The sequence below is a fragment of the Daphnia carinata genome, chromosome 4 (assembly GCF_022539665.2).
Source record: "Daphnia carinata strain CSIRO-1 chromosome 4, CSIRO_AGI_Dcar_HiC_V3, whole genome shotgun sequence".
In the NCBI taxonomy this organism is placed as follows: Eukaryota; Metazoa; Arthropoda; class Branchiopoda; order Diplostraca; family Daphniidae; genus Daphnia; species Daphnia carinata.
The window spans coordinates 275,192-294,651 of record NC_081334.1 but is presented as its reverse complement, the minus strand read 5'-3'; the positions used below and the strand labels follow the sequence as shown (position 1 = coordinate 294,651).

The window sequence follows — 19,460 nt, the reverse complement described above, 5'->3', positions numbered from 1 at the left end:
AGGCATTCATCCACTGTGCCATGTCGTAAGATAAAATATGAAAATTACCGCCACCCCACGCCCTTCGAAAACAGTGTCCAGAATTAGCGCTTTCGCTTAAAGCACAATCAAATGGGACTATGACGAGAACAACAAAACAGTTTTTTTTTGATTTTTACTTAAAACCAATGACTTATTAACAAATTTCTTCTACGACAAGTAAAAGGAACATGAAAAGCGTGAAAAACCACTGAAATTTCTGAAAAAAACTACAAATAAACTTGTGTCCCAATAAGGGACAACAGTTTTCGAAAAATTTCTCGTTTAGTCACTGGTAAAATGAAATAAAAAATACGGAATTACCTTTAAAAATATAAAAAGTTTATTGGCTTTGAAGTTACGAAAAAAAAAGTGAAAGAATGTAAATTAATTTTTTAAAAAAGCTGCGTGGATGAACCCAGACTAGATTCTAAGTCCCTAAAGTATTTTTGCGTTATTTCTATGAAAATGATTCAAAAAACGGATAAATATCCTACATCAATCGATTTATTTTTGAATTCTGCGTCGATTGATGTAAAAATATTGAAAAAAAGTTTTTTTTTTTTTTTCGAAAATATCTGTGTCCTAAATTAGCGTCGGCTGTCCCAAATTAGCAGGAATGGGGGTTTTTTCTGGTTTGTAATATTAGAATAATACTAGCATTTAATGGGACAGACTTGTACTTAATCTGTAGAACTTAACTTGCTCTACTGTTTGATATAATTATTTAATGGGTTTCTTCAATTTTACCTTAGAAATTTCCTGTGCCGTCCAGGTGTCAGCTAACAAATCGTACGCTGTTTAGGTTTTTCGCCCGCAAGCAAAACGCACAGATTTCAATTACCGTTTTCTCGAATATTGTTATGTTTTAAATTTTGCCCTTTTGATAAATTGCGTAACCCCCCTTTTAGTTTATAATTCGCCTATAAGATGTCCCAATAGAACCCCTATCAGTATACCATTCGTGATGCGACGAAATGTATGTTTTTTGTCCCAAATTAGCAGGAACCGGGCCTGTGTCCCAATTCGCTCTTTTACCTTACTTGGTTGGCTCGGTATAGTAGCTTGGGGCAGCATACATTGTTGTGTACTCGGGAGCCTTTGTAGTGTAGTACTTGGGTTCCTCGGCGTAATATGCTGGAGCGGCGTAGGTTGTGGTGTAGTAAGGAGCAGCCGTTGTGGTGTAGTAACTAGGAGCCTCTGTGTAGTAAGACGGGGCACCATAAGTTGTGGTGTAGTAGGTAGGTTCCGCGTAGTACGAAGGAGCAGCCGTTGTGTAGTAACTTGGGGCAGCGTAAGGCTTCGGGGCTTCAGTATAGTATGTCGGCTCAGCGTAGTAAGACGGGGCAGCTGCGGTGTAGTATGCTGGAGCTACATAATATTTGCCTGCTTCTGTTGTCGTGTAGTAGGCAACTGTAGTGGTGGTATAGCTGGGCGCAGCATAATATGTAGGGGCAGCTTCAGCTGAATAGCTCGGTGTACCGTATGTCGTTGTGTAGTACGTCGGAGCAGCATACGTAGTTGTGTAGTAGGAGGCTGTAGTGTAGTATTCCGGCGATTTGGACGTGTAATACTGTGGAGGTTTTGTATAGTAGCTGGGAGCAGCATATGTTGTTGTATAATACTCGGCCTTCTTTGTTGTGTAGTACTCGGAAGCCTTGGTGGTGTAGTACTCGGAAGCCTTGGTGGTGTAGTACTCGGAAGCCTTGGTGGTGTAGTACTCGGAAGCCTTGGTGGTGTAGTACTCGGAAGCCTTGGTGGTGTAGTACTCGGAAGCCTTGGTGGTGTAGTACTCGGAAGCCTTGGTGGTGTAGTACTCGGAAGCCTTGGTGGTGTAGTACTCGGAAGCCTTGGTGGTGTAGTACTCGGAAGCCTTGGTGGTGTAGTACTCGGAAGCCTTGGTGGTGTAGTACTCAGGAGCCTTGGTGGTGTAGTACTCAGGAGCCTTGGTGGTGTAGTATTCAGGGGCCTTGGTGGTGTAGTAGCTGGCCGTGGTGTAGTATTCGGGAGCCTTGGTGGTGTAGTAGCTGGCCGCAGCATACGTCGTGGTGTAGTAAGGCGGCGGAGTGGTGTAGTACGCAGAAGAAGACGACCCCATTGGTCCACCCATGGCCTGTCCAGCCATCAGAGAGACAACGGCCAACAGCAGCATCGCGGCGTAGTTAGCTGAAACAAAATACATACACATAAATCTCATGCTCCAATCGGATACTGCGCAAACGCACACAAATTTATTACAATTGCTTGCAACCAAAATAAATCATAGGTTTATCCTACGACTATATAGAAAATGTAACATTGAATTACCCATAATTACAAAGCTGGAAAACACGAAGTGAACTACAACCGATGGAAATTGTAGTCCTGATGTTACTGAGTCCAAATGGTTTACTACACTGATCAAATTATGGTTGTCTCTCATTTTATATGCGTCCAAAGTTACCCTGTTTCGATTCATTAGCCCTGCGGTTACGACACGTGCACCTGGCAGGTAGTGACGTAACAGCTAATATTCTTACCCCACCTTACGGTTTGGCGTTTTTGTTGCTATGACACGCGCTAAAGGTGCGTGTTGTTCGTGAATTAACAATGTATGCTCATTCTATACTTAATACAATAAAAACGTCAACATTAATTTCTCGTTAATGCATAACGCATTAAAGAGAACACACAAGACAACACACATACACAAGAGAAGTGTAAATGTGTTCCAACAGAATTATCTTTAAAACAAGTTGAACGCTTATTTTATTAAACCCGTGTTGCGAGATGCTTCTCTCACTGATTCATTCCTATAATTTGGCTGACAACGAGGAAACCACAAATGGATGTGATTTGTGTAACGGCTAATGAATGATGTCATCTTTTCTTTTCCGTAGTCGGTGATTATAAGAAAAGCGTCCCATGTACATCCCCAGACCTAAATTATTTGAAAAATTCACGTTTCATCCATCCAGATGCAGATTCAGAAATTCATGTAGTGCAGGAAAAATCCAATAGGTAAACCAACGTTCAAAAATCCTTTGTGGAAATATTCATGGTGGCAACTGGGTGGGTTGTAATTACGAACAAACATTTGTCTACTAGACTTGATAAGTCCTGGGATGTGGCGTAGGTCATTGTTTTCCAAAGCGGAAATTTGGAAAGCGTGATTATTGAAGTATTATGGCCCACTAGACGCAATGAGCTGCATATACAGGGCTACTTATACGTGTATATGAATGCCAAAAATAACTAATGACGATCCTACATTGGCTTTAACTTAAATTTTCACCTGACAACTACAATAATACCCAGCCAATGCGGGAACACATTAGTGTCAATGTTGGCCGCCAGGTGATATGGAGTATTCTTGCATATCGTTCACGGTGCGTGATGCCACGCCCTAATTCGTGAGTGAGACATAATAATTGAAAATTTTAAAAATTTCCTTAAGTTTTTTGTTTTATAATTACCTTGGATGTCATTTATCGCTATTTTCTGAATACAGTTCATTTATTACATTGCGCAATAGTTTCACAGGATTTAAATGGGAGGTGTTTTATGACGGAAAATCCACGTTTGCGTTAGCAACCTGTTTTGGTGCCGTAATTCACGGTATATAATAGTTGCGTGAACATCTCACAGTAGCGGCACTTGAACAATGACTGGGTATGGCACCCTCCCAATGGTGGGACTAGTACCAAGAGCCTGTAAGCAATTACCAACTCGAAACGTCAAGTGTTGGTATGGGATTGGCCACCCATTCCAATGCAAAACTGAATAGAGATGTAAGAGCTCTCAGCTGATGTCACGATGGATTGAATCAATAGCTGTACTATACGATTCAGTCCATCCGGGCAGTTCTGGAGGATACCAGTATGTCGTTCAAGTGCTTAGCGCAACTTTTTTGGCTATATTTTCAATAATTAAAATCAAAACTGACAAACCGGAACTTCTTTTTGCCGAATATTTAATAAGCATTTCCTTGCCGTAGAAATGTCAGCGCGAAATTAAGAAATAGCCAATAACTGTGTAATTGCAAACTGAAAACAAAATTAACATTTCGTTTTGTTATTCAATTAAATACCGAAAGATAAATGGATTTGGACCACAACTCAACAATGCTTGTTGACTAACGCAATGAATAAATGCGACTTTGTGCTAAGCGTCTATATGAATACATTTATTGCAATCGTCTGAATAACTATGATATATTTCCCATAAATTTCTTAATGCATAACTGTATTCAGACATTACGATGTTGTACGAACACCAACGGAAATCGTCTTTATCCGCTTTATGTAATAGAAAATAAGAAAAAGTACAGATTGAATAACGACATATAGCTGTATTAAACATTCCATCTATAAACCACATTCGTACGGAACGACTAGTTAATGCATAAATAAATGGCTGTGGGAAATACTCTTTTTGGAACGAGGACAGCAAATAATAAAACAACATCTAATTATCTTTAACTATTGAGCCTGACCGACAAAACAATTTTCACGATTAATAATACTTTGGTCGCTCAGTGTAGTAGCTTGGCGCAGCATACGGTGTGGTGTAGTACTCGGGGGCCTTTGTAGTATAGTATTGGGGAGCCTCAGTGTAGTAAGTTGGAGCTGCGTAAGTTGCGGTGTAGTATTCCGCTTTCTTGGTGTAGTACTCCGGGGCTTTCGTCGTGTAGTATTCGGCAGCCTTTGTAGTGTAGTATTGCGGAGCCTCGGTGTAATAAGTCGGGGCAGCGTAGATTGCGGTGTAGTACTTCGGGGCCTCGGAACAGTAGCTCGGAGCAGCATACGTTGTAGTGTAGTATTCAGGAGCCTTTGTGGTGTAGTATTCAGGAGCCTTTGTGGTGTAGTAAGCCGGGGCAGTGTATGTTGTGGCGTAGTATTCAATCTTCTGCGTGTAATACTCCGGGGCTTTAGTCGTGTAGTATTCAGGAGCCTTTGTGGTGTAATATTGCGGAGCTTCCGTGTAGTAAACTGGAGCAGCATACATTGTGGTGTATTGTGGCGCCTCAGTCTGGTAATAGCTTGGGGCTGAATAATACTTGGTAGCTTCGGTGTAGTAAACTGGAGCGGCGTATGTTGTGGTATAGTACATGGGAGGCTCGGTATAGTAGCCTGGCGCAGCAGATGTTGTGTACTCGGCAGCCTTTGTAGTATAGTATTGTTGAGCTTCAGTGTAGTACGCTGGAGCGGCGTAAGTGGTGGTGTAGTATTCCACAGCCTTCGTAGAGTAGTATTGAGGAGCCTCTGTGTAGTAAGACGAGGCAGCATAAGTTGTAGTGTAGTAAGTAGGTTCCACGTAGTACGAAGGAGCAGCCGTTGTATAATAACTAGGGGTAGCGTAGTATGTCGGCTCGGCGTAGTAAGACGGGGCAGCAGCGGTATAGTAAGTTGGAGCCACGTAGTACTTGGGCGCCTCTGTCATGGTGTAGTACGACACAGTCGTTGCTCGGTGCAGAGTAATATTTCGTGGCCTCAGTGTAATAAGACGGAGAAGCGTACGTTGTGGTGTAATACTCAGGGGCCTTTGTGGTATAGTAGGCGGGAGCTTCGGTGTAGTAGCTTGGAGTGGCGTAGGTCGTTGTGTAATACACTGGTGCCTCTGTGTAATAGCTCGGTGCAGAGTAGTACTCGGGCGCCTTTATGGTATAGTAAGCAGGAGCAGCATATGTTGTCGTGTAGTAAGTAGGAGCAGCATACGTCGTGGTGTAGTACTCGGGCGCCTTTGTCGAGTAGTAAGCAGGAGCTGCATATGTTGTGGTGTAGTACGTTGCAGCTGCATACGTCGTGGTGTAGTACTCGGGCGCCTTTGTAGTGTAGTAAGTGGGTGCCGCATACGTAGTGGTGTAGTACGGCGCAGCAGTAGTGGTCTGGTAAGAAAAGCAGTTCAACAGCCATCTTGAGTTTAAGTCTACGTTGACAACGATCGTGAGTGACGTCAAAGATGCTGCTCCTATTGAATGCGTTTTCCCCGCTTTTAATCTTAACGATTAGATTTTGCCAAAATTCCAAAACGAATTGAAATTTTTAATTGCAGAAATTCAGATTGTATACCAGCTGACTGGCAATTTCTCGCTTGCTTCTCGTTTAATACTTTATTGCACATTAACCGACATTTAATCTGTATTACCCTTTTCTTTTTCTTTCCGTATAAAAAAATTGGATGAGTCATTAATGCTCTTCCGGTTGCGTGTGTGCATCAGGGCGTGGCACGTCATTTTAACGCCCTCGGAGCACCGATGATTGCCTAATCAAGCGTGTACACGAATGGAGCCCCGATAATAGGTGTACAGCCTACGTAATAATAAAAACGACTATTCCTTAAGTAAAAAACTAAAATAGATACTACTCTCAAACGAAAACTCACGCACATAATATTTACATGAAATTGTACCAATGGCAAAATGATCCGGATTGTCCGGCGATGTTCTCAATTGTGCACACCACTGGCCGAACACAAGGGAAATCTAAAAACTTGAAACGAAACATTTATTTCCCCACATTTCTTTTTTTACCTTGGCTTTAGCGTGCGTAACAAGCAATAGCTGGGCATGGCCAGCAGGAGGGGACGTTCTAATCCGTACCTAATACCCAAGAGCTCTATACTGTCTGATGTTCAATCTCTTTTGTAACATACAGATTATAAGACGGAATTTCTTTTTCCTGTTGCTATGTAGGCATTACGGAATCAATGGGAAGGGATGTTTTTCCCGCTTTTTAAAACTTCACAATCTCTCCCGATCAGGAACTCCGGCCGTCCTCATGATCTATAAACGGCCGATCCGATTTATTCTTTTATTTTCTTCTTAAGGCTTGGATGTATCAAATGTCCTTTCATATTTTTTTTTTTTCATGGATGCAATCCTGCTATATGACATTCAAGCAGCTGGAACGATTTCTGATGTCTGTTGCGGAAAGAATGGATTTTCATGCAAAAATACACGCGCTCTAATATGAATTTCTGGCCATTTTATAATGGAGATCAAAGTTTATAATAACAATTGCCCTGTTTTTTCTTCAATGTATCGATTTATGTGGAGAGAATGGCGATCGAAAAATGGTCGCTATACGAACTGGAATTTAGCAACAGGAAGCGGAGAAGATCAAACGACACGCAAATAACAAAAATGGCTATTTTCAGACAAAGAGCATCAAAGCGAAAAAAAAAAAACGAGGGCTAACTATAATGTGATTCGGCGTGAACGAATGCGTTCGAACATCCGCAACATTGCGCTATTTTTCAGTCTTTTGATTGTGGATTCCAAATGCTGGTTCGTACATAGCACACACACACACACAAAGAGTGACACAAGTATATCAGCCGGACCTAAAAAAAAACGTGTCGGTCCCACAAATTAGATTTTGTGTGTGTTTTTTTGTTCCTTTTGAAGTTTCTCGCTATAGATTAGGTAAAGCGGGATCTCACGTTCCAAAAACACAAACAACCAGCATCTTTTTTGGGGGTTTACGACATCACATAACACAGCATCCAGTTCACCACGTTATAGCCATTGAAAAAAATAATAAAAAAAGCTTTTCCTCGTGTAACTAAAAACTGGACAACGTACTTTGCATTCACATTAAAAAAAACAAAAAAACAAAGGGCCAGAAGATCGTCAAATGTTTCTATCTCAGTTGATGCAACCGCTAGTGACCTCCAACTGCATATACGAGGGGACTTTAAAATGAACGTTATGTTTATCAAACACACAAGACAATGAAACGACTATCGTGAGAATGGGGATGTCCTTGCGATTTGCTATATATAGAATGGCTGAACGATATAGTATTGATCGGTTTTATTTCAAACAAACACGATGCTGTAAACGAACCAATACGTCAATGTGCGCAACTATAGGGCTCTGTGCAAAAAAAAGCTGACAAGCTATAATACACATACTGTATGTTAGATAAAACAGTTTGGCGTGTATTATATTGCGGGATGACGCATGTGTTAACGCACAACGAAGGGGCCACATACGTTATCGCGTACTACTCGGAAAGCTATTACATAAATAAATTGCCTACATACGAAACGAAAATATAACGAGGGTACGAAGACGTTAGGTCAACCCCAAGTGGAGCGTGAATTCGTAGAAATAGAAGAACATCGTTGGGGTGCAAATATATTTATAATTGCACTTTGTATAAAAATGCAATGAAAAAAAGCTATTCAACGTGTGTATACCTGTTGGCTGTAATTGAAAGCGAACGTTGAAGTATACGGGAGCCGAGGGCTCACGATGCAATCACGGGCTTGTATATATATAGTTATCGCACAGGTGGAAGTCTGGCCACAGCGGGTCGTCACTTTGATCAATCACCGATCGAAATGAGACTGGTATATTTGTTTTTGCCAAATGGATCAAATGCGTGCGTGAGGCAACGGGAACGAAAGTGAAGGCGAACGTTCTGCAGCGGCGTCCATGTTGCAAGGGGTTGCAAACGGCCGACGATGAGTTAATAACACGCTATAAACGTTTATGCAGTTGTTTTAAATGTTGCTATTGTTGTAACCACATTAAAATATGTAAAAATAAGCAAAGGCATTCGGTGTAGCTGATATGAATAAATCAACAAGGTACTGAACTTTGTCCCGAAGTTAACACATAAATGATGAAACGTCTTGGACACGCCAGGACCGACACGATCGAATTTGCATATGTTATACTTTGCATGTTCTATATGCTCAGGGATATAGTCCTTGTTCAACTTGGATAAAAAAGGCGATACGTTCAGTACAAACTTCACACTGCCTACACGAAAAAGTTTGTCCATACCACGTGCTTTGCCTCAGCTTACTATACTGAGGCCCCCATGTATTACAAGACGGAGGGTCCACAATACTACACTACAAAGGCTCGTGAATACACCACAACCTATGCGGCAACACACTACTATGCAGAAGCCCCGAGGTACTACACCACTACTTACGCCGCTCCTTCTTCTTACACTGAGGCTCCGCTGTACTACCCTACAAAGGCTTCCGGGTACGCAACAACGTATGCTTCGCCAGGTTACTATACCGAGCCCTCTAAGTACTATTCCACTACTTATGCTGCTCCGGTGTACTGCACCGAAGCTCTCCAATACTACAGCACAAAGACCGCTGAATACTACACTACTGCTGCTGCACAGTCTTACACCAAGCAAGCTGAGTATTACACAACCACTTACGCAGCTCCAGTTTACTACGCTGAGGCCCCCACGTATTACAAGATTGAGGCCACACAATACTACACTAAGAAGGCTCCCGAATACTACACCACAACGTACGCTGCACCAAGTTATTACACTGAAGCTCTGATATACTACCCAACAACCTATGCCACTCCTAGCTACTACACCGACGCACAGAAGTACTACTCAGTTCCAAGCTACTACCAGGCTGAACGCTTCAAATACTATACCACAAAAGCGCCAGAGTACTACACTTACACTTACCACTTACACCCATCGCAGTTACTACACGAAGGCTCCAGCTTATTAGACGACAACGTATGCAACTCCCAGCTATTTTACTGAGCCACCGAAGTACTATTAATCGTGCCAATTGCGTTATCCGTGATGCCCGATGAGGTCGAGCTCGAAGAAAATTTTATTTAGTTTTATTATTTGCTGTCCTCGTTCCAAAATGAATATTTCCCTGCCATGTATTTATGCATTAACTAGTCTAACCGAATGTGGTTTCTAAATGAAATGTTGAATACAGCTATAATGTCGTTACCAAATCCACTTGTTTTTATTCCGCATCACAAAAAGCAGATGAAGGCGATTTCAATTTGAGTTGGTACAACTTTTTTCATTTCTGAACACAATTATGCATTAGGTTCTCGTTTTCTTCTGAATACTACACCACTCCGGCGTCCTACAACATCACGAAGGCTTCTGAGGACTACACAGCGAAGAAGGTCGAGTATTACTGCTCCAAGCTACTACACCGATGATCCAAATACTACGCAACGAAGGCACCGGAGTATTTATACAATGGCCGTGTGGGTATCCATCAGTCATCACCAAGGAAAATTATACTCTCTCGATGAGATTGTACAAGGGATATGCACTCGAGGGATATCGCGTTTGCAACCCTCTAGCAAACCAGGTGAATGGTTTCTCATTTAAAACGTTTATTGGCCTGGACGAGAATCAAATAAAAAAGTTTTTTTTCTGAATTCACGGAACTGTTATATATAATACTGGACTATCTATCCGATTCCATATACCGTTGCAATCAATTTTGTGTGATGGGTTTAGTACACTTTTTTCCATTTCGTTAGTTTAATGTTTAAAAAAATTTTATTTTCTTTTTAAATTTTATTATTATCACACGGTGTACAAAGCAAACGGACAAAAATACTTTCTCTATGTGAATTCGTTGGTATATTGTTTTCCTCTATTTGCGCCATTATGTTCGTCATCAATAGGAAGATTGCGCGTTGAGATTGTTTTCTATCAGTCAGGTTGGCGTTGTAGCGAATACAAAACCGACACAGCAGCGCCATACGTGAGCGTATCGCATTCACCAGTAACGAGGTTCAGGTTGGCATGGACGTGTATAGGCAAGACAAAAACCGTATCCAACAAAAAACACTCTTACGTATTTTTATACTGTACGCAATAACCTACCCTATACGCGGAACTCATCTTGTCCGTATAACGTGCAAAGGTATCAGATTATACTTTTCCAACTCCATTGACGAACTCTTCTTGTCACGCAAGTGCCCATTTCACACTTATTCGCATTGCCTCAAAGCAAAGCACACAGACGACCCACAAGCCACGGACAAAAAGAAAAAAACAATTGGGAAAGCCAAAAGGCAAAAGAGACGACCCCGAGTGCCCCAAAATGGGACCAGGAAACATTTCTTTTATACCTGAGCCGCGATTTCTGTTACGCAACGCTAGTTAGACATTATTTTCTCGTCTTTATTTCTAATAGACGCCTTCGTGGTACACGTCACAAGGAAATTTTTCAACAATAACGTTGGGTAACTAACGTAATCCCTCACCGTATTCGAGCACACGTAGTTTTACAAGTGTTGATGAATTCACCATGAGCCGTAATTGATTTGAATTCAGCACTTCCATTGCTACAACTACAGTCAAGGACTATTACGGATTATGCATTTTCCCTGTACATACTGTTATGATAAATTGTATTATTCTACAAGCTTGAAATACGCCTGTCATTTAGTTTGTGCGGCAGGATTGGTGGATAAACTCTGCGTACGTAGTAGCCCTGTTAAGCAATCAGCTTTCTTTACACCATTGGATTTCATTTTCGGACAACCACCTGATGTGGTTCTTGATTAATCGCCACGTGAAATGAGTAGTCTAGAGACATGAAAAAATAGTCATTGACATTCGATGTGTAATGAAACATTCCCGTGCCGAAGGCAGCACTGCATGGTGGCACCCGTGGTGTTCACTGGTCGTAATTTAATAAACGAAATGCAGTTTGCATTCTAATTTCAGCTTTTATAGTGAGGGTTGTGAGGGTTGCAAACTTATGTTCACGTTTCAAAATGCAATAATGAAGCAATCAAAAACCAGCTAATTTTAATTAGTTACATTTTTTCCCTCTTAGTATGATTCAAAAAGCAGACCGGATGTCCTTATTAAAAATAAACCTAGGGAGGTTACCTGAAACAGGTCTAACGAAATGTCCCTCACAGGACATTCAGTCCACACCACGGTCATAATGGGTACAATCACGCGGAATCCTATTACGACACGTGACACATACCTAGGTCGTGGCCGGACACGCCCTAGCCACCCCAACGTAAAGTGTGAGTGGCATCCATTTTATGCGGAAGTATTCAGCACAAAAATGGATACTGGTAGAAATGCAAGTATCTATCGATTTTCTTGCTTTCAGAATAATCAGAAACCATATATCAAGAAAACAAATAATGAAATATATGGTTTGCGTAAGTTTTGTAAATTTGAAATAACTCTTTTTCTCGTAAATTTGAAATAATGTATCGAATTGGTTAGTGTTTGATAAATGTTACCGTTTTCGCGTATTATGATCAATTTTTATTCTCAAAGATCAGTGCATTACACAGCGCCGTCGATGAAACACATTGAAGTTTGTTTCTGCAGTTTTTTCTAATATTCAGCATTCTGTACACCCTATTTATTCGCACACTAGCTTTTCACAGAACAGCGCAACATTTCCTTTCGTATCTTGGCCGTTCGTTAACGTAGGTCCCATTTCCGTCGTAAGCGATGTGGATAATATCTTACGTTTATCAGAACGCTGACGGTCATCGATGCATTGCGGAAGGTAAACTAGAAGAGGAAACAATAGCAACTTATCGTATTAGATTTTAAACGTTATCCATTAGACGGTTAAAAAGGATTTCACAGTCTTTCCACAATGTGCAGTGATCTCACACATACCTCACTGATGTAGCGGTGAACATTTATTCGTAGCCTCTCTTATTAATCTCAAGTTTACGCACCTATACCCAGAAAACTTAATTTTCATTTGTTTTGTTACATTTTGCTGGATTACTTTGCGTACCTCGGAAGAGACTTGATGACGCTTGCTACCTATCAGTTTGAAGATTGACGAGACTAATCAGCATTCGAACAACATTCATATTGGTTACTTTGGGCAAACTTACTTGTTGCCTTTTTCTTTGAATGAACAATTGCTTATTTAGTATCGCCAACGTCAGTTCTGTCATAGTGGCCAGTTTCCACAGTTTACAATGTATTAAATGTAGAAAATTAATTGTTCTATAACTAGCCAACCCACGGACGAGCCAACCCACGGACGAGCCATCCCGCGGACGAGACTGCCAGCTCGTCCGTCAGATTATGCCGTTCTCCGGCGATGGGAAAAAGGATAACACGGCCGTTGAAATGCACTTACGTTCGCTCTTGAAGTGGCTGTAAGTTGCTGATTCCTGTGGCCGAATCGCTGCAGGAAACTTTACCTTGAGAATAGCTAGACGGTTGTTTCCCTAACTTCTACACTCTACGACGGCAATATACAAAGAAGTTAAAAGAGATAAAATTATTTTGGGATAAAATACGCCAGTCAGCCGCTATAGGTGGCAATTATTTTGCTGAGAATACGAAAAGGTAACCAAATGCCGACGGCAATTATTTCCAGTCGATGGGTAAAGATACGATCTTAAATTACCCCGCGTTTTTCAAGATCACGTTTTCTGTTTTTCCTGTAACAAAAAACTTCAGTTCTGGCAAACATGACAAGCATCGATGGATGCGTGTCTCTCCTGCCAGTGATCAGGTTTCGTTTCCCAGTTAATGCATTGTTTAATTTTTGCTGGCGATTACCGAGTCGGTAATCGCAAACAAAGTGTGTCGATAAAGGAAAGTCCTGTTTTTATTATTGCCTAAATGTCGTGTTTAATTGCTCACTGTTTTTTTTTTTGCTGGTTCCAACAACCAAATATCATTACAGGTAAATGGTAGTACAAAAAAGAACGTAAGCTATTTAAAATGCATTTTTAGTAAACACGGACTATTAGGGAGTTTTCCATATCGCTTACAAATATCTTCAATGAAAAGCATCATTTGCAACGTTACGTTCTGGCCAAATCACCACATGACAACTTGTATAACAAACAAAAACGGATGCTTACCCTTCCTTTGGTTATCCGGTTTGATTTCCGACAAGGGGCCGAAAATGGCGCAATGGGACGCCAGTAAACGCGATAGGGAAAGTTGCGTCCGTTGTGTTCGATTCTCGGGCATCGGGTTCCACGTGACAACCAAATTAGTGGGCGAAGTGCCACAGTCCTCTACATTATCGGGATTCTTATTCGGCACATCTGGAGGCGTCGTGCACATGGACGAGTGGTCCGATGGAAGCGACGGTCCAATCTTATTGCGAGCAATGACACGGAACGTGTAATTGGACCAAGACCTCATCTCCACTTTGAAGCGCGTCTCGGTGGCTGGCACGTTTTCAAACAACACTTCCCAGCTGTCGGGCGTGAAACTCGTATTAAGCTGGATCGTGTACGTTAAGATGGGCGCTCGATTATCGCCCGAAGGTGTCCATTCGATGGCCGCGTCGCGGTTGTTGCAATGGATGCCTACCATTCGCGGCCGATTGGGAACGTCTGTCGAAGCAAAATAGCGCATCGTGATGAGCATTTAAAAAAAAAAACCGCATCGAGAACAAAGCGAAACTGGAGAAATCGTTACCTTGAACGATGAGGGTGGCCTTGGCCTCTGCCATGTCCAGGATGGTTTTTGCACGGCATGTGTAGTCGCCCGTGTCCAACTCTGTCATCTTCGCGATGGTCAGCGACGAGTCCTGCGACTGGACGAAGCGTGGCTCTTGCTCTGCTCCAAATCGATCAACTGGTTCGCGTGGAGCCACTCGATCGTCATGTTCAGTGACGAGTCAGCTACCGCGTTACATCGGAAAGTGGCCGTCTGCCCGGCAGCCACTTCATAGTCTTCGGATCCGTCCCTGATGACGGTGCGCTCTTAATAAATAAAGGCAGAGAATTTTAGACGTGAGGTTTTTCGTTTCCCCACAATGGAAGAAAATCATGAAATGGGCAGCTAATTAACCTTTCACGATCAGAGTTCCAATGGCATTGGCCGATCCGAATTTGTTGGTTGCATGACACGAATATACACCAGCGTCTGTAAAGGTCACATCCCTAAAAAAAGAATATAAAAAATAAATTCTATTAATAAAATATACGATGCAGAGTGAGAAAAACGTGCAGATTGATACGCAACACGCCCGCATGATTGGACCATTTCTTAAACAATAGCCCAGCTGTTTAGAGCGGAAGCGGATAATGCGGTTGGAAAAGAAGAGAGGGGAGGAGGACGTCACAAGCAGCTGAGCTCACAATACAATTTGAATATCGTTTTCTTCCGTTCAAAAAAGACGCCACGATAGGACGTAAAATTATTTTCAAAAACAAAACAAAAGACGGTATACCTAATTTCCAGATCACCGCTGTCCATAACGCGATAGCGGCCGCCAGTCAATTCCAATCCGTCGCGGATCCATTTGACGAGCGGTCTGGGTGAGCCAAAGACTTTGCACGTCAGATTGACGGCCGATCCGTCTACGGTGGCCGTGTCGTCCGGTGCGTCTTCGATGTCGGGCGCCAACGCCAACACGTTCACGTAGACATCCTTGTAGACGTAGCCGATGCTTTAGGTGGCGTTGCATCCGTAGTTGCCCGTGTCGCCCTTCTGCAGCCGCTCAATGACGATGCGATTGGGGAAGACTTTGCGGCGCGGGTTGACGGCCGCCTCTTCGATCGGTTTGCCATAATGGATCCACTTGATTTCGGGCGCAGGCGAGCCGCCGCCGCAGGCCTCAAAAGAAAATGAATCATTACTTGACCACAGTTGATTGTGACACAATGTTTTCACGAGGCAACGTCTAAGTGATTAGAATTGATGAGGTAATCTTGTTTTTGGACAGGAGGTAGGCAATGTTTGAAATGCTTTTTCACGTGCTGTCCACAATATTTTCTTGTTTTCTTCTTAACGCACATCGTTCCTTATGTGCCGTACGTTTATGAATCTATTTATCAATAGACGCCATTAGGACATCCCCTGGAAAATCCGTTCTATTGATTTGAATCTGTTTTGAACTGATAATCTGTTAAAGAGAATTAATATCTAAGAAAGGTATTTAAGGCACCACAAAACTTTGGAAAATTCCGGGAAAGTGTTTTTGGTTTATCTAACCGACAATAGCAGTATGCACTATCCAACTGAGAATTCTCTTTTTGTTCGTTCATTGTTTACTTTTATAACACGTTTCATCGTCTGCATGCAGCTTGAACGTTTCCAGATCAACAAATAATGAAAATAATTTTCGCTTTTCAAATTAAGGCGAAGTTCTACTAACTTTGATACAGACATTACCTAACATATTAGTACGATTCATGCCGACATGAAGCAGATTGAAAAGACGAGCACCTACCTTTCAACTCATGTTAAAACGAGTTGGTAAGCCGAAAAAATTCTAAGAAGCCATTCTATGAATCCAAAACGTATAACGAACCTAAAAATGTAATAAAATTCTAAAATTAAGCTGAAAAAAATGTTTTGGTGTGGGTCCCGATTCGAACCTTTGACCTTGACGGTCGTCTGGACGGACATAACATTAGAATTCACCGGAAGTTATTGTTAATTATTAATAACATAATTACGTTGAATTGATAATTTTACATTTTGATTTTTGCTTTATTTTATTTTATTTCTCACGTGCCGTTAATTTGTAAAAAGGTGATCATCGACCGTAGACTCGCGCCCCAAGTTCAGGTTCCATGTCCCATGATTCCATGTACAGTATGTTCCAAAAAAATCCGACTACCCCCCTTTAAAAAAAATGCCCCCTATCAATGTATAGCTAAGTTACTTAGTAGTTAGGGGGGTTATGTTAGGATACGGGAAAATGCGGAAAAAAAATGCAGTAGACGTTACCATAGAAACGAGACATGAATTAGCTAGTGTCTTGAATCTCTAAGAGGTGAGACAAATTGCCGGCAGGCAAAGCCAAAAATTTTTACAAATCTACTACAAATTGTATTTGCAGTAGGCTACGGGAGACAGACTTTGGGATGGGAAGTCTCGTTTCCATGGTAACAAATTTAACGAATCATGGCTTACGCGCCTTTTTTAAAATATTTGTTCTTATGCGTTAAATTAGCATAAAAACGGGGGTTCGATTATAAAACTGATACAGTTCATATAACTGTTTCGCGAAAATAGCGCAAAACAATTAATTTTCGGGAAATTTGATTCGTAGTTGTGAGTACCCGGCTAGGCCTAACGATACCACACCCCTTCTTTCTACAACAGTTAATGAACTGATGAATAACTAATGAACTGTGGCAGTTCTATAATCCAACCCCCGTTTTTATACTAATTTAACGCATAAGAACAAAGATTTTGAAAAAGGCGCGTATGCCATGATTCATTAAATTAGTTACCATGGAGACGAAACTTCCCATCCCGAAGTCTGTCTCCCGTAGCCTACTACAAACACAATTTGTGGTAGATTTTTAAAAATTTTTGTCTTTGCCTAACGGCAATTTGTCTTACCTCTTAGCGATGTAAGGACGCGAGCTGATTCATGTCTGGTTTCCATAGAAACGTCTAGTATAGTTCTTTCCGCGTTTTCCCATATCCTAGCATAACCCACCTAAAGTACTAAGTAACTTAACTAAGTGTTGATAGGGGGCATTTTTTTTTAAGGGGGGTAGTCGGATTTTTTTGGAACATACTGTACATTACTTCAATCCCTCTAAGCCTCATCTAGAGTCATTGATGATCACCATAGCAGACGCCATAACCACTAGGACTAGGCTATGGACGCCAAAGTTAATGTATTTTTGAACGACTTTTAACGTTCCTTCCGCACCGTAAGACCACTCATCCGGCAACGCTGGCTGATTTTTTAACGGGGTCGTCTGCTATTTTCTGAAAGCTTTGTTTACATTCATAACAGACTCAGAGAAAAATAGGAAAATCCGTTTCCAGCAACAACAATATTACTACCCGACCACTTGAAGGTATTGAATTATTTCACACCAAACGATTTCCTGTTCATCAATTCATTTTTCTGTTGGACCATAAAAGTCACGATGTTCTGCGGCTTTGCATCGGATGCCACGCGGTTTGCAACAGCCATGAGAACACTGTAAAGAATTATTTGTCTTTGAAGTGCGACATCCCAATTGGTACCTAAAGGGACGTTAAGGTTAGTCACCTCTTTTAATGAATTTTACCACTGAGATATTTTTAAAAAATCAATTTTAGTGGTATAGAAAGTTTTTACCAAATCATTCTTTTTCCATTTTAGACAAAACTCGATAAAAGACTGAATGGTGTCCTGAAGCTGCAAATGCCAGTAATTCTTAACCGATATGCAATTCCATCTGGCAGAGTAGCAATACTAGGGGATGTCATATAAAATTACTGTGAAGTAGAAAACCAACCGACCCCAGACGAATTGTTTTGGTGCAGCCCAGCATTCTTGGAGTTGGCATCATTGTAAGTTTTTTTTTGCAACCATATAAACTAATGTTCATTGGTTTCATGCAAATCATAAGCAGTGAGTTCTTTGAGGGATTTTAGTTTATATTTTTAATCGTTGAAGTCTGCGATTCGGTGCTGATAGTCGTTTTCTTTAGGATGGACAAATTCAAGGCAATACAACCAGGACGGTCGTAATTCAAGAGGGTAAAAAATTACTTTTGTTTAAAAAAAAATGAGTTTTTAAACAAATTTTTTTGGTACGGTTAAAAATTTACGACTGAGGTGTGGTACTGCTGGTAATCCAAGGCCGGAGGTGTCCTGGATGAGAGCAGACGGATCTCTTACACATACAGGATCATGGCAAAGTATTGTAGCCTAAATCTGTAGTCTGCTCAAGTTCCTTATAACTCATTATTAATTTATTTAACACGATGTGTCGTAAACGATGTAGCTAGTGACGTACTTGGACCAACATTTAATATAACCCAAGTTCATCGCGATCACATGGGAGTGTATCTATGCGGTAAAGTCATTTTTCATGTTCATTATTTTACACGTCCAAAAATTCGCTATGATTTGTTGAACAGAGGCTGACAACGGCATTCCTCCGCCTTCTTACCGCACCGTCAACGTGGAAGTTCATTGTACGTAAAACCAAAGGAAATGCTCTAATGTAAAGCCTTTTCGATAGCGTTATTTAAATAACTTTAGGAGAGTGACCCGAATCTAATTTCCAATTTGATTTCTCTACGCTGCATTTGCGTGCGGAGTTCCTCCTGTGATTCGTACTGAAAGTTCATCGGTTGGGTTGCCAACGGAAGTTCGGTGGTTTTGGAATGTGTGGTGGAGGCATTCCCCGAGTCTCTTTGCCATTGGGAACGAGCAGACGGCAGATCGATCGACAGCACACATAAGGCATTCCTGAGAGACTAAGGAAAATACAAAGTAATCCCTTTATTATTATTATTCCACGGAGCAAGTCAAATCCTCTTTGTCAATGTCGTTCAATATCTATGGGAATTGAATCGCTTCCGATTTGGTTTTAATTAAGAAAGAAATAATCTTACTCAACAAATTGAAACAACCCTCACTGTTGTTTAATGTTTTTTAAAACAAACTTTGCATTATTACCTGTTCTAAAAGGGGAAATAAGAATTGTGTTACATTTATTAAATTGGAAGTACGATGAGATGTGGACATCATTGTTGGTCAAATGCCAAATCAGCCAATTGATAATTTGATGCCTTCAATTTTGGTTTATCCCATCCAATTGTTTCTTTTCATGCAGGTTCAAATGACATTCAATCGTACTATCACAAATCTTGCCCTAACGCATAATGTGTTCAGCAATTACAATGTTGTACAAACACATACTGAAATCGCCTTCACGCGCTTTGTGTAATAAAGAATAAAAACAAGTAGATTCGGGAACGATATTAT

The 19,460-nt window shown here is 41.2% G+C and overlaps 3 protein-coding genes and 1 long non-coding RNA gene across 4 annotated transcripts; 2 read left to right on the top strand and 2 right to left on the bottom strand.

Moving 5' to 3' along the window:
- Nucleotides 1-1,057: 1,057 nt before the first annotated feature.
- LOC132087722 (adhesive plaque matrix protein-like) lies at nt 1,058-5,439 on the bottom strand. The gene is made up of 2 exons (XM_059494970.1): nt 4,919-5,439; nt 1,058-2,045 (listed from the first exon to the last, which is right to left on the bottom strand). Exons 1-2 carry the CDS (start codon nt 5,437-5,439, stop codon nt 1,058-1,060), a joined length of 1,509 nt encoding a protein of 502 aa, XP_059350953.1.
- A 3,392-nt stretch (nt 5,440-8,831) lies between these two features.
- Nucleotides 8,832-9,539, top strand: LOC132087901 (uncharacterized). Its single transcript, XM_059494969.1, has one exon. It carries the CDS (start codon nt 8,832-8,834, stop codon nt 9,537-9,539), a length of 708 nt encoding a protein of 235 aa, XP_059350952.1.
- Nucleotides 9,540-12,153: 2,614 nt separating this feature from the next.
- LOC130695148 (neuroglian-like) lies at nt 12,154-15,327 on the bottom strand. The gene is made up of 5 exons (XM_057518278.2): nt 14,959-15,327; nt 14,577-14,668; nt 14,202-14,488; nt 13,634-14,116; nt 12,154-12,308 (listed from the first exon to the last, which is right to left on the bottom strand). Exons 3-5 carry the CDS (start codon nt 14,287-14,289, stop codon nt 12,154-12,156), a joined length of 726 nt encoding a protein of 241 aa, XP_057374261.2. The 5' UTR covers nt 14,290-14,488; nt 14,577-14,668; nt 14,959-15,327.
- Nucleotides 15,328-17,978: 2,651 nt separating this feature from the next.
- LOC130695152 (uncharacterized) lies at nt 17,979-19,423 on the top strand. Its single transcript, XR_009002280.2, has 6 exons — nt 17,979-18,035; nt 18,176-18,385; nt 18,472-18,543; nt 18,608-18,664; nt 18,791-18,965; nt 19,309-19,423. It is a non-coding gene; the product is annotated as an uncharacterized LOC130695152 (long non-coding RNA).
- The last annotated feature ends 37 nt before the right edge of the window (nt 19,424-19,460 follow it).

Bases quoted from the DNA above. Each gene is read 5' to 3' on its own strand.
- LOC132087722 (XM_059494970.1), bottom strand. From the start codon at position 5,439: ATGACAGAGGCGCCCAAGTACTACGTGGCTCCAACTTACTATACCGCT. The intron at 2,046-4,918 runs GTATTACACGCA...TGCTGCGGCCAG, and splicing joins TACACGACTAAAGCCCCGGA to CTACTACACCACCAAGGCTC.
- LOC132087901 (XM_059494969.1), top strand. From the start codon at position 8,832: ATGTATTACAAGACGGAGGGTCCACAATACTACACTACAAAGGCTCGT.
- LOC130695148 (XM_057518278.2), bottom strand. From the start codon at position 14,289: ATGACAGAGTTGGACACGGGCGACTACACATGCCGTGCAAAAACCATC. The intron at 14,117-14,201 runs GTAACGATTTCT...TTGCTTCGACAG, and splicing joins GGCCACCCTCATCGTTCAAG to ACGTTCCCAATCGGCCGCGA. The intron at 12,309-13,633 runs GTAAGCATCCGT...TTCCTCTTCTAG, and splicing joins ACCGGATAACCAAAGGAAGG to TTTACCTTCCGCAATGCATC.